Source organism: Giraffa tippelskirchi, chromosome 7 (assembly GCF_054371585.1).
Source record: "Giraffa tippelskirchi isolate mGirTip1 chromosome 7, T2T-mGirTip1v1.2.pri, whole genome shotgun sequence".
In the NCBI taxonomy this organism is placed as follows: Eukaryota; Metazoa; Chordata; class Mammalia; order Artiodactyla; family Giraffidae; genus Giraffa; species Giraffa tippelskirchi.
This window is the reverse complement of record NC_137281.1, coordinates 137240529-137253676: the sequence shown is the minus strand read 5'-3', so window position 1 is coordinate 137253676 and position 13148 is coordinate 137240529. Positions and strand designations below refer to the sequence as shown.

At 55.1% G+C, this 13148-nt stretch overlaps 1 protein-coding gene across 3 annotated transcripts in view; it reads left to right on the top strand.

The window, feature by feature from the left end:
• Window positions 1–13148, top strand: part of SPTB (spectrin beta, erythrocytic) — a 128862-nt gene that overhangs the window by 99579 nt on the left and 16135 nt on the right. For 2 of the 3 annotated variants that reach the window (XM_081509918.1, XM_081509920.1), the window contains exons 22-32: window positions 234–323; window positions 3473–3751; window positions 4324–4454; window positions 5392–5596; window positions 6145–6519; window positions 8013–8257; window positions 9391–9529; window positions 9990–10074; window positions 10636–10832; window positions 11133–11182; window positions 11653–11731. In XM_081509918.1, the coding sequence (XP_081366044.1) occupies window positions 234–323; window positions 3473–3751; window positions 4324–4454; window positions 5392–5596; window positions 6145–6519; window positions 8013–8257; window positions 9391–9529; window positions 9990–10074; window positions 10636–10832; window positions 11133–11182; window positions 11653–11731 (1875 nt within the window). Of the gene's footprint in view, window positions 1–233; window positions 324–3472; window positions 3752–4323; window positions 4455–5391; window positions 5597–6144; window positions 6524–8012; window positions 8258–9390; window positions 9530–9989; window positions 10075–10635; window positions 10833–11132; window positions 11183–11652; window positions 11732–13148 lie in introns of all 3 variants that reach the window. The other variant, XM_081509921.1, reaches the window with a different exon arrangement.

Here is a 13148-nt window from a genome sequence, read left to right as displayed (position 1 = left end):
AGACTTGGGCTCGAGGTCCAGCTATGTTGCCACCCACCTTGAAGTGACCAGGAGCAAGTTACTTGGAAGCTCGATTCAAAGTGTCAGAATGCTCCCCCCTTTTATAAAACACTGATGGGGTGTTGGGAGGAACCGAAGGGACATGGTAGGCAGAGCTGTGTCTGGCCCATGGTGAGTGATGGAAGGGTGGCCGTGGTTGTCATCAGCTGTCCCCCGCCCTCTGGTCTCTGCAGCTCTGGGTGGAGGAGAGGCTGCCTCTGGCCCAGTCGACCGACTATGGCACTAACCTGCAAACCGTGCAGCTGTTCATGAAAAAGAATCAGGTGAGTCCTGCCACCTGGTCAGTCCCTCCTGCCCCTGCCGCTCCCCAGGGAGAAAGGCCCAGCCCTGACGACACAAAGCCCCAGCAGCAGATTACAGACTACTATTCTTGACAGTTTCAGGGTTCCCAGTCTGTGTTTGTATTCTCATGCAGCTTTGGTGATAGCAGAGGGAATTCTAGGGGAACCATGGGAGGTGGTGAATGGGAATGGAGGTCTAGGTGCTTTGGAATTTGGGGTCATTTAGGACACAGGTGAGTATAGGACCTGGAGGCCCTGGCCTGGGGGTTCACTTGCTTTGCAGCTTCTGTATTCCATGGCCTCCCTGAAAGGAGGCTCATAGCTCCTGGTGTCTCTCCTGTCACTGCTTTGTCCCTCTTTCAGGGCTAAGCTTGGCCTGTTAGGTCTCCTCAGGGCAAGTAGGCCTCTACTCTCTGAAACACATGAGGATGTTTGTGGGGCTCTAACCCCACTTCCTTTAGAGGAAGCCACTACACTTGGACTCTGAGCCATAGGAGCAAACATCCATTGGCTTTTCTGCTGTTTTAGGCCTGATTGGGAATTTCTGTGGCCTTGGTCAGAAGCCTGGAAGCAAGCAGATGCTCTTCCTCTGTCAGGGCTGCAGGGAAGCCTGCATCCTCTGGGAAGGCCAGTGGCATGGGTTTGTGGTCTGACCATGCGATCTGGCCAGGGGCTGACTGTACCCCTGCTCTTAGGCGGAGTCTGTCCTGGCTCAGGAAGCGGGGGTAGCTGCAATCTCGATCAGGGAGAATCTGGGAACTTAGAGAAGAGCAGAGTGTCCCAGAGTGACAGTCACTACTGCAGCAACTTGGGAAAGGAAGGTCATGGCAGACAGTACTTCCTTCTTCCAAAAATGTCAGCAGCCAACATCTGCCCACAGAACCCAGCAACTGTGCAAGGGCCTGAATTAATTATACTAAAAGTAGTTTCTTGAAAGCTCCCTCTAACCTTTTGCTTCCAGTTGGCATGATCATGGCACTGAGGCTCCAGTGGCAGCACATAGTGACTCGAACTAGAAGGTGGTGGAGGTGAGGGTCCCACTAACACATCAACCTCCAGTTAAAGGGGGAAAGCTGGCAGAAGACAGTATCCTTGGGGCCTCAGTTTCCTCTGCTATAGAATGAGCCAACTCTAGTCCTTTCAACACTCAATACTTTAGCCTCAGAGTTACGGCCAAATGATTTTCAACTCCCCAAGCTGAAGATGGCTATTTCAGGAGAAGGGCAAGAGTAATATGGATGGGGTTCCCCTTAACATGAAGGGAAAGACAATCTCTTCGGTGAGCGTGGCTGCTCCAGTAAAGATGATTTTAGGCTAGCCTCACTAAAGCCGAAATCCCATTTCATCATTCCTTCTATTGCAGTGGTCGGTGTGCATCAGACTCACCCAGAGGACCTATTAAAACACACTTGACTGGGCTCCACCCTAGATCCTCTGCATCAAACTCTGGGAGCAGAGCCTGATAATTTGCATTTCTATTAAGATCCTAGGTGATGCTGATGCTGCTGGCCTGGAACCCCACTTTGAGAACCACTGCTCTAATGGCCATCACTGTGACTAGAACCCAACCTCAAGGTGCCTCATGAAGGGTTCTCAACTCTAGCTGCACATTAGAATCACCCAAGGGAACCTTTAGACAAACGAATGCCTGGGTCCCATCTCAGATCAATTTATTAGGATCTCTGGGGAATGGGGTGGCCCTATCTATGTCTAGTTTCCCCCAGTAATTCAATGTTCAACCAGGGTTAAGAACCACTGTCCAGCCTGGCCTGGCTCCCACCTCCCCCTGAATCTTCTGTCTTATCACTTTCACACACACACACCCCCACAGTATTCTAGCTTGCCTGGCCTTTTGGACCATCCAGGTTTCCTTCCAGGGACTTCCTTGACACTGGCTCTGTCCCCCACATCTCTCTGGGGTTTCTTTCTCTCATCAGTCATGTCTCACTCAGACGTTATCTGTACAGAAAACCCTTCCTGCCCCCCCAACTAGAGTGGCCACCACCACACCTCGGAGAACAATCTTCATCTCGTTGGTATCTGTTCCTCATAGCACCTGTTATCTACATTCATTTATTTATTTACATGCTTACCCTTTCCTCTACTAGAGTATACGCTTTCTGAGGGCAGGGGTTTTGTTTATCTTGTTCCCATATTGTCCCTAGAACAGGGCCTGTTACCTTGGAAATAATTTAATAACTAGGTATTAAATGAATGGAGTCAAGGAACAAGATGTCCTAAGTAAGCACACTGAGCAGAAGCCTAGGAAGGAATTTGCTTAAAAGGAGAGAGACAGAAATAGCTTTCTAGTATATCTGAAGAGCTCATAGATCTCAGGGAAAGTAAACAGGCGAGTGGAAGCTGACGCAGTGGGTTGTTTGAATACAGTTGCCGAGACCGCAGGAAATTGAATCAAGATTCCAAGCATCAGGTGTCAAGGTGCCTTTCAACAAGTTAGGTGACTTACAGGTATCGATAGTTCCATGTATTTTGAATGCTGACGGTCACAACACTGGCAATGTATCCTGTTCTTGCCCATCACCAAAGTGGGAAGAAAATGCCATTTTGGTAACCGAAGTCTCAACCAGGAAATAATACAAAGCTCAGAAAAGATTTGAGAAATAGATACAGGAGAAAACAAAACAAAATCCTACTCTGAATAAGGAGCAACTGCCGACTATTGTTTTATACAGAGTAAAAGTTGCTAAAAAATCAGATCTCAGAAGGCCATTTAGGAGTCATTTTCCTCTCCTCCATCACGCACAGCTAAGAAATCAAGCTCTACCAAAACAGGAGGAGTAGGGAGCCGTCAAGAGCACTGGCTCTGGGATCCAAGAGAGCCGTGTTCAAATACCACCCTGTCACTTGAAGCCCACAGAGACCTAGCCGCTCTGTGTTGGCGTCCAGTGCTTATCTCAGAAGCTCACAGGAGGGTGAGAGGAGAGTGGGTGGACCCAGCACTGCGCTGGGCACATGGTCACAGGCCATTTTTATGGCCACACACGCTGTGCTCAAGCTTCCCCAAGTGGTCCGGGGTGAGAGGTGCCCAGGAGGGGCCCTGGGCTGCCCTGCACTGTGGGAAGGCCAGCCCCTGAGTCCTCAGCCCCTGAGCCCTTCCCCTCTGGCCGCAGACACTGCAGAACGAGATCCTGGGCCACACGCCCCGGGTGGAGGATGTGCTGCAGAGAGGGCAGCAGCTGGTGGCGGCGGCCGAGATAGACTGCCAGGATGTGGAGGAGCGCCTGAGGCAGCTGCAAGGCTCGTGGGACACGCTGCGGGAGGCAGCGGCCGGCCGGCTGCAGCGCCTGCGGGAGGCCAGCGAGGCCCAGCAGTACTACCTGGATGCAGGCGAGGCCGAGGCCTGGATCGGCGAGCAGGAGTTCTATGTCTTCTCCGACGAGAACCCCCAGGTCGGCTCGGGCAGGGTCCAGGGCTGGGAGCCAAAACCAGCTGAGAAGAAGAGCCGGGGGGAGGTGGGCTGTCGGGGGCACCTGGAAAGCCAGGTGTGTGAGGAGTGAGGGCAGAGGGCAGGGGTCCAGGTGCCTTCAGGACGCCCCTCCTCTTGAGAATGTATGATGCATGTACTCCAGCCGGGTGCCCTGTTTGCCAGTTAGATTTGCTCTAACCCAAGAGTTCTTCACGTTTTTTTGGGTATCAGGGGTTCTATGCAGATGAACTGTGGTGGGAGGGAGTGAGAGGTGAGGTAAGGGGGTCTCTAAAAGCTGGGGTGATACAGGAAGTTTTCATGAGGAGAGAGGTTGGACCAGGGCCTGGGAGGGTGGATGTCAGATAAGAATTGAGGGCATGGAGAGGAAGGTAGGACGCGGGCATTGCCAGGCACCAGGAGTAGCAGGAAGAGACCGTGCACGGTGCTCCTGGGCTGTAACGTGAGCCTGGCCCTCCCACATCTCGGGCACCTCCCGGAGCTGGGCTGTGACCCAGATGAGATGAGCTCGTGCCCTGACAGTCCGCTTCCTCCCAGGATGAAGAGAGTGCCATCGTGATGCTGAAGCGGCACTTGCGGCAGCAGCGGGCAGTGGAAGAGTATGGGAAGAACATCAAGCAGCTGGCCGGCCGGGCCCAGAGCCTGCTATCCGCAGGCCACCCCGAGGGGTGCGTATGCCTCCAGGGATGACCTGGCCAGGTCCTGGGCGCACCCCCACCACCGCCAAGCAAGATCCCTTCAGGTCCAAGGGGAAAACAGGAATGGTTTTCCCCAAGACTACGGGTTTGAGAAGGCTACCTTCTGGACTGCTGGTTGGCCCCAGTTCCCTCTTGTGTCGTGGTTTAGTGTTACTTCAAACAGGGCTGATGGAAGGAGGCCTGGTTGGCAAAGAGATTAGGGAACAGACTAGCAAAACCACCTGCGTGGTGAACTGAGAGTTCCGGTCTTTGGAGGAGTTAGCTTTCTGCATCTTTTAGCCTAGTCTAACTTTGCTTTTTGTATGTGTGGTCCAGAAGGTATGTCAGGATCTCGCAGTGTCTTGGCAAAATCATCATACGCCATCTAAACCCTTGTGAGTGGTATGGGTGCTGCATCAGTGGACCCCACTGGGTCAGGCCCCTCAGGCTGCCCCCAGGCCTGGCGCTGTCCTCAGGGCACCCACAGCAGCCACTTCAGCATCTCCTAAGGACCCCCAGGGACTGAAGAGCCCCTGGCACTGCACATCCCTCCCTAAGGAGCCAAGCAGGGCCTGCTGCTGGTGGAGCCGGCTCAAACTCCCCACTCCCCCGCCAGCCTCCTTGGAAGAATAGTGGGAAGAGTTCTCCATCCAGACCAGTCTCTCTGAGCTTCCCAGAATCAGGGGCAGGGACGGGAGGCAGCCCCTGACGGGGGACACAGTGCATCATCCCCTGAAGCATCAGGGTCTAAGGGATGGTTCCTTTTCTCCCAGCTCTTCCCTGTGAAAAGTCACTGCCAGGTCTTTGAAGCTGTGCTTCCCCACGCATCCGGGCCTCAGGGCTGGGAAGGAGGAGGTGGGCTCCTCGAAGCTGGCTGTCCTGGGTTCTCGGCCGCCCTCTCTGAGGACTTCCTTGTTTTGAATCCCAGAGAACAGATCATCAGACATCAGGGGCAGGTGGACAAGCAGTATGCAGGGCTGAAAGACATGGCAGAGGAGCGCAGGCGGAAGCTGGAGAACATGTACCACCTGTTCCAGCTCAAGAGGGAGGTGGAAGACCTGGAGCAGTGGATCACAGAGAAGGACATGGTGGCCTCCTCCTCGGAAATGGGGCAAGACTTTGACCATGTGACTGTGAGTATCCACGGCCCCTGCTTGCTTTGTCTCCCTCTAATGCAGCAGATGGAGAAGGCAATGGCACCCCACTCCAGTACTCTTGCCTGGAAAATCCCATGGACAGAGGAGCCTGGTAGGCTGCAGTCCATGGGGTCGCTAAGAGTCAGACACAGTCGGACACGACTGAGCGACTTCACTTTCACTTTTCACTTTCATGCACTGGAGAAGGAAATGGCAACCCACTCCAGTGTTCTTGCCTGGAGAATCCCAGGGACAGGGGAGCCTGGTGGGCTTCTGTCTATGGGGTCGCACAGAGTCGGACACGACTGAAGCGACTTAGCAGCAGCAGCAGCAGCAATGCAGCAGACCTGGGAGCTGTCTCTCCCCCTCCACACACACACACCTGTCGGGTGCAATGTGCCGCAGTGATGAGCCCAGGCACCCTGGGGAAGGTGTCAGAGCCCAGCTCCAGGCGGTAGCAGGTGCCACTGGGAGTCTATGTGATGACACTACTGAACTCCTAGCCCTGATAACCGATAACCGTGTTTCTGTCTACCCTTGTCCAGGTGCTCCGGGACAAGTTCCGGGACTTTGCCCGGGAGACCGGGGCGATCGGGCAGGAGCGGGTGGACAACGTGAATGCCGTCATTGAGCGGCTCATCGACGCGGGCCACTCAGAGGCAGCCACCATTGCTGAGTGGAAGGATGGGCTGAACGAGATGTGGGCAGACCTGCTAGAGCTCATCGACACGCGCATGCAGCTGCTGGCCGCCTCCTACGACCTGCAGCGCTACTTCTACACCGGTTCTGAGATCCTGGGCCTCATTGACGAGAAGCACCGCGAGCTGCCTGAGGATGTGGGACTGGATGCCAGCACTGCGGAGTCCTTCCACCGTGTGCACACAGCCTTTGAGCGGGAGCTCCATCTGCTGGGGGAGCAGGTACCTCTGGTCTCCAGCTGTCCCTCCACCTTGGCCCTGACTAGCATCCCTGGGACCCTGTAGTATCAGGTCCTCTCCCGGATTCTAGAGAGGAAATCTCTGAAACAGGCATCTCCTTAGAGAGGCAACAGCTCTGGGCAAGAAGGCAGGAAGCAGAGGCTTTCAAATGTTCTTTAGCTTTAGAACTAGTTCCCTGGTGGCTCAGACAGTGAAGAATCTGCCTGCAGTATGAAAGACCTGGGTTTGATCCCTGGGTCAGGAAGATCTCCTAGAGAAAGGAATGGCTACCCACTCCAGTATTCTTGCCTGGAGAATCCCATGGACAGTTGCAATGAGTCAGCCATGACTGAGGGGCTAACACTTTCACTTTAAACTGAACCTTTCCCAAAAGCCAATGAAAAGTATGTTAAAATGCAATTTCTTTGGTTGTCAGAGTGTTACAGAATCATTAGTGAGTCCACATGTAGCACTTATCTAGCACCAGGTTCTAAGCAATACACTCAGTCACTCTCTGAGGAAAGTAAGGCATAGAAGGGTAACTAAGTTGCCTGGAAACATGCTGGCTGTAGATTCAGATCCTGGCTGTAGATTCTGAATGCTTAGCCATGGGGCTGTTCAGCCTTTCCAAGTAGGAGCTGGAGGGGGGCTCAAGATCAGCCTAGACTCCCCCCTCCCATCATGGGGTGCCCCCTAAGGCACTTCTATAGGCCCATAAGGTTCTTCAGAGTCCAGAGTGATGAAAAGGGTGAGGGAGGGCTCAGTCTCTTTGAGGGTGCTCACCGGGCTTCCAGTGGAACAGGGAAAGCTGGGCTCACTTGCAGTCCGGCACCGACACAGTGGAATTTCAGGAAAAATCACCAAAGTATTAATAGGTGCGGCCCCTGGGTCACCAAGAAGGGGGCAGCCTAGGGATTTGTCATCCAGCTGGAGGTGCCTTGGGGATGCCGGAGCCCTTGAGGCAGGTACAGCCCCACCAGGGTCTCGGGAATGAGGCTTCACTGCCCTGGGGCAGGCCTCAAACAGGGGATGGCATCACGAAGAAGGGTCTGGAACAGGGAGTCGAGAGACGCCTCCAGTCCCAGCTGTGCCCTCTCCGAGCATGAGTGACCTTGGGCCAGTCATGAGCCTCCCTGTGGCTCAGTCTCCTCATTTTAGAAACAGGGGTAAGAACAGTACCTCTTTGATGAGGTTGTTGTAAAGACTGAGAGAGTCATAAAAAGTGCTTAGAACAGTGCCCGGTCTATAATTACTCTTATAATCACACATCAAAAGGCACAGAGCCCCTCTCACTCCCAAATCCTCAACAGAGCCCAAGGGGTGCTTTGGGTCGTCAGAGGTGCCAAAGCAGGGAACCTTCTCTCCAGCACCCAGAAATGGGGAGCCTCCAGCACCGTCCTCAGGAGGGATACCCAGAGGAAGCAGACACTCTTCACTCATCCTAGGCCCAAGTCGTGTCAGCCCAGGGAACAACAGTCAGTTTTGCCCCATCACAGGTACAGCAGTTCCAGGACGTGGCCGCCCGCCTGCAGACGGCGTATGCTGGGGAGAAGGCAGACGTCATCCAGAACAAGGAGCAGGAAGTGTCTGCTGCGTGGCAGGCGCTGCTCGATGCCTGTGCTGGGCGCCGCACCCAGCTGGTGGACACGGCAGACAAATTCCGCTTCTTCAGCATGGTCCGAGACCTCTTCTCCTGGATGGAGAGCATCGTCCGGCAGATCGAGACCCAGGAGAAGCCCAGGTGAGGGCGGCGTCCTCACTCCCAGACCACTTTGTGCCAGAGGCTGGCGGACCAGGATGCGGCTCTGAGGGCCCGTCCTGGAGGGGTGTCCCAGACTGTGGGCACACAGGAATCCCCAAGGGGCACCTGAGGCTGGGTCCAGGCAGAATCTTAGTGGCTCAGCTGCTACTGGGAGGACTCACCATTGCAGAGTAAAGGGAATCCTGAGAGTGCTGAGAAACACATCTGTCATTCAGATTCTATCATGGGGCACAGTGGCCATGGTTGTCAGTGAAAATAAGTAGTTTATACATCGAAAGCTGGGCAGGTCCAGAAGTGGTCACTCTCCCCCCTAGCACGGGCTTTTGGGGACCTTTTCCCTAAAACTCAGAAAAGGGGCTCATTGCCTCTGAGAGATAGAGGCAGATATGTGGGCAGTTGGCCAGGATCAGAATTCACTACACACTTTGTGCCCATCTCTGTCCGTCTGCCTCTAGGGCGCCTGTCCCAGTGGTCAAGTTTTTATATTTAACATCTCAATTGAGCTTATGATTCACATGCCATGCAATTCAACCATTTAGAGTGTGCCACTCTATAGTCATGGTTGGACAACCATCACCCCAATATAAGTTTAGGATATTTTCATCACCTCAAAAAGAAGCCTGGTACCCCTTAGCAGTTGTCACTCCTAATCCTGTCTCTTTGCAGCCCTTGGCAACCTCTGATCTGCTTTGTGTACCTAAATTTGCCTATGGTAGACTTTTCACATGAGTGGGATCATAGAATGTGTGGTCCTCTGGGACTAGTTTCTTTCACAGTCCACAGTCTTTCCAAGGTTCATCCACGTAGCATGTATCAGTACTTCATTCCTCTTTATTGCCAAATGTAACATTCCTTTGTGTGTGTGTGTGTTTGTGTGGTCGCTGCACCCCTGCCCATGTCCTGACCACTGACCTGGGGAGGACACTAGGGCATCAGAGTTCTTGCTGGACTGGGCAGCTGGCAGGACTTCCTGGCTGTCCAGAAAGAGAGGAGGGAGTGGGTTCAGACTCCCAGGCAGATGGGGGCCCCCCCTCTGATTGGGACTTGATGTCAAGTGGGCCAGAGTCACCCCGAGTCTCCCTTTTCACCAAACTCCCAACCCTGCCCCCCAGGGACGTCTCCTCGGTGGAACTCCTCATGAAGTATCACCAGGGCATCTGGGCAGAGATGGAGACCCGCAGCAAGAACTTCAGCACCTGCCTGGAGCTCGGCAAGTCCCTCCTGCAGAGGCAGCATCAGGCCTCGGATGAGGTGGGCAGGACAGCGGGATGGACACGGGCCCTCTCCTGTCCTCACCTCCACTCCTGCCACGCCAGACAGCTTCCTGGGAGGGAGCTTGTGGGCCGTGGAGGCTCATCTTTCTTTTGCCCCAGGAGCACTGGGGCTCTGTGCTGGCCCAAGGATTTACAGCCTCACCAAACCCATTCAAGCAGCTGGCTGCTTCAAAGGGAGAGTGGGCTCATAACCCTCCTACACCCTCTCATGTGTGTGTACTTTGGGCCTGGCGACCCCCGCTTCCTGTGTGAGGCACATGTTAACCCCAGAGAGGTTAAGTAACCTGGCCAAGGCTACACAGCTGGCGGGGCCAAGACTTGAAGCCAGGGCTGTGTGACCAAGGCCAGTCAGCTTTGCAGGACCCTTCCGCACACCAGCTCCAATGGTGGCGGGAAGGGTTAGCAAAGCCTGAGCCGCCTTCCCTTCCTCCCCGCAGATCAGGGAGAAGCTGGAGCAGGTGTTGTCCAGGAGGGAGGAGATGAAGGAGAAGTGGGAGGCCCGCTGGGAGCGGCTCTGCATGTGTGAGTGAAGCCTGGGAGCCAGACAATCAGGGAGGGGCGGGTGCAGGGAGGGGTGATGTCACAAGGCGGTGGAGGAGAAGAGACCCCCACCCCCACCCCCAGCACCACTCATCAGCAGAACTCAGGGCCGGGGGCCTCGGGGGGGTCCATGCAGAAGACTCAGCAGACACGCTGCTGGAAGCCCATCTCTGACCAGCCAGCACCCACTCCCTGTCCACCCTCCGCCCCCGCCCCCACCTCCTGCTGGACTGGCATCCCCGTAGAGCTGTGGCCTCTCCAGGAGTCAGGGTAAGGCTCTAGTGCATCCCAGGTATTTTACCTGCAGCGCGTGCTGCACAGAAGGGGCTCTGTCCTCCACAGCTGGAGACCGGAGGGGTGGGGAGAGCCCACCACTTGGGTAGAGGCTGCACAAAGACCTGGACTCTCCCATGGCTGCTTTGCACGTCTGTGAGTGAGGGAGACAGCCTGGGAAGACAGCCCAGCTCCACATCTGTCTGTGAGCGGACTTCCCCCCTAGGTCTGGGGGGCGCTCACAGACCCCAGGCCTTGTTGTCTCGGCAGTGCTGGAAGTGTGTCAGTTCTTCCGGGACGCCTCCGTGGCCGAAGCGTGGCTGATCGCCCAGGAGCCCTACCTGGCCAGCCGGGACTATGGACACACGGTGGACGGTGTGGAAAAGCTCCTCAAGAGGCATGAGGCTTTTGAGAAATCTGCAGCCAGCTGGGAAAAGCACTTTGCTGCCCTAGAAAAGCCCACCACGGTGAGCTGGCGAGGGGCAGCCCAGAGCAGTGGACAGCCACACCTTGGGGGTCCCTCCAGTCAAGAGTTCTTAGGTGGTTTGGGGGCACCTGTGGGCAGTGTAAAGGCTGAGCAAGTGGGGAGAGCGGGAAGGAAACAGGAGTGTGAAGAAGGACTTTTGAAGGCAAGAGACAAGAGGGGCTGATTCCGGAAGGAAGGAACATCAGATATGTCGGGTACAGGGAGCCTCTTTTGAGGAAGGCTGTCTCAGAGCAGGCTCCCCTCGTAGCTGCTCTGACTCCTTGGCCTTTCCCTTCCATAGCTTGAGCTCAAAGAGCGCCAGACCCCGGAGAGAACCGAGGAGGAGCCTGGGTGAGTGTGGGGAGGACTGGTTGGAGCACTCTGCTGAGGGGGGCGAGGGGAAGGGGGAGGACGATGCTTCTACTTGAAACAGGCCCCCTGACGTTTTGACACACCACGTGTGACCTCTCACACCTGGGCCACTAGTCAGAGAAATTCAGAGTGTCTGGAGCTTCATTTCCCCCCAGTCCTGGGTGTCCTGGAGTCCTCATGGGGGAAGGATGGGGTGGGGGGGTGGGCCACAGCTGCTGCACTGTTGCTGCCCTGCTCTGGAAACCAGCTGAACACGTGTCCCGGAGGCCGGGCTGCCTGGAACCAGCCTTTTCTGAAGCATCTGCCTTCACTTTGCAGATTGTAGAGCGTCTGCCAGGCGGCAGACTTGGCTTGTGTTTTGGGGGGAGGAGGTGGGAAGCCAGGCCTTCAAGATGGGCTCCGGCCTCCAAGAGGTACTCGTTTCTGAAGTGGAACATTGTTTTCCGTAGGCCTCAAGAGGAAGAAGGCGAGACAGCGGGGGAGGCTCCCCGAGGTCCCCACCGAGCCACCACTGAGAGAACATCCCCGGTCAGTTCCCTGTCCCATTTGTCTAGTTCCTGGGAGTCATTGCTGCCAGAGACCCATCGTCCCGACTAGGCTCTGCAGGGGCAGAAGGCCAGGATGGGCACACCCCAACCCTCCAGAATCCTTCCACCACTCTGCCTTTTTTACTTAGCTTTCCTTAATTTCTAGAATAATTCCCCTCCTCCCCTCAATCAAGAAGAAACTGACATGCCAGCCCACTGACATGACTCTCTTTAGTTTGGTTTGATCTGGTCCAATAAATTTTGTTATATAAACACATCCCCATCTCCATCAGGGGGAACAGTTTATACAGCAGGGGTGATCGCCTTTTATACACTGTCCTTTCCCCACTAACACCATCCCTAACTCAGTACCCCCTGCACACGTACACATCCACATACACACATACTCACAAATGGACCGTGTGGTCTCCCTGCCCCAACCGTGGGATTTAGGGAAGTGAAGTGGGCACATTCACTCTCGAGTAGACTCCTTCCACTGAAACAGAGGCCCCTCCCCACTTTGCACCTTCCTGGCCTGATGCGTGTGGGTCAGTGAGCTGAAGACAGAGCTGGTTCTGAAGCAAGAACAGACTTGAGGGGGCACTTCAGGAGAAAAAGAGCCCCAGGGATTCTGCCTCAGAGGTCTCCAACTTGTAGAAGGGAGGATGGGAAGGAGGGGGTACCCAAGGCCCAGATGTCTTCAGGGCCTTGCCTAGCATAGATCCTTTAGCTGAAAGGACCCAGGAGGTCTATGCAGGAAGTCTGGGAGGCTCTGATCCCGGTTTTTGGGTAATGTCCTGGGAGCTGCTGACTGAGAAGAAAGCAAGAACCCAGCATGTGCCTTGCATGGCTTTGCCGCTGCATGTCCACCACCTATGCAGGTACCCAGTTGAGCTTGTCTGAACCTTTAGGAGTTCTTGGTGGAAATTTCTGGTACAACATCAATCCCAGAAAAATGCATTTCCTGGGCAGAATCCCTGTCAGATCTAGATTTCGACCCTTCCCACACTTCTGAGAACACACACACACACACACACACACACACACACACACACACACACACCACACACACACACACCCACACACACACACACCCACACACACACACACACACACACACACACACACACACACACACACACACACACACACACACACACACACACACACACACACACACCCCCCCCCACACACACACACACACACACACCTGCCTCCAGCCCCACGAGGCCTCCCTTTCTGAGCTGCACCAGCCCATCGTGTCCACCAGAGGGCACTCCTGGGCTCCCGCTGGAGGGTCTCTCCCAGGAGTTCCCTCTGAAGATCCCATTGTGGCAATGTGGGGGGTCTCTGGTGAACTTCGCCTTGGCCCCACCTTTCCCAGAGACAGCCCCACTGGAAGGAGAGAGAACTCTGGT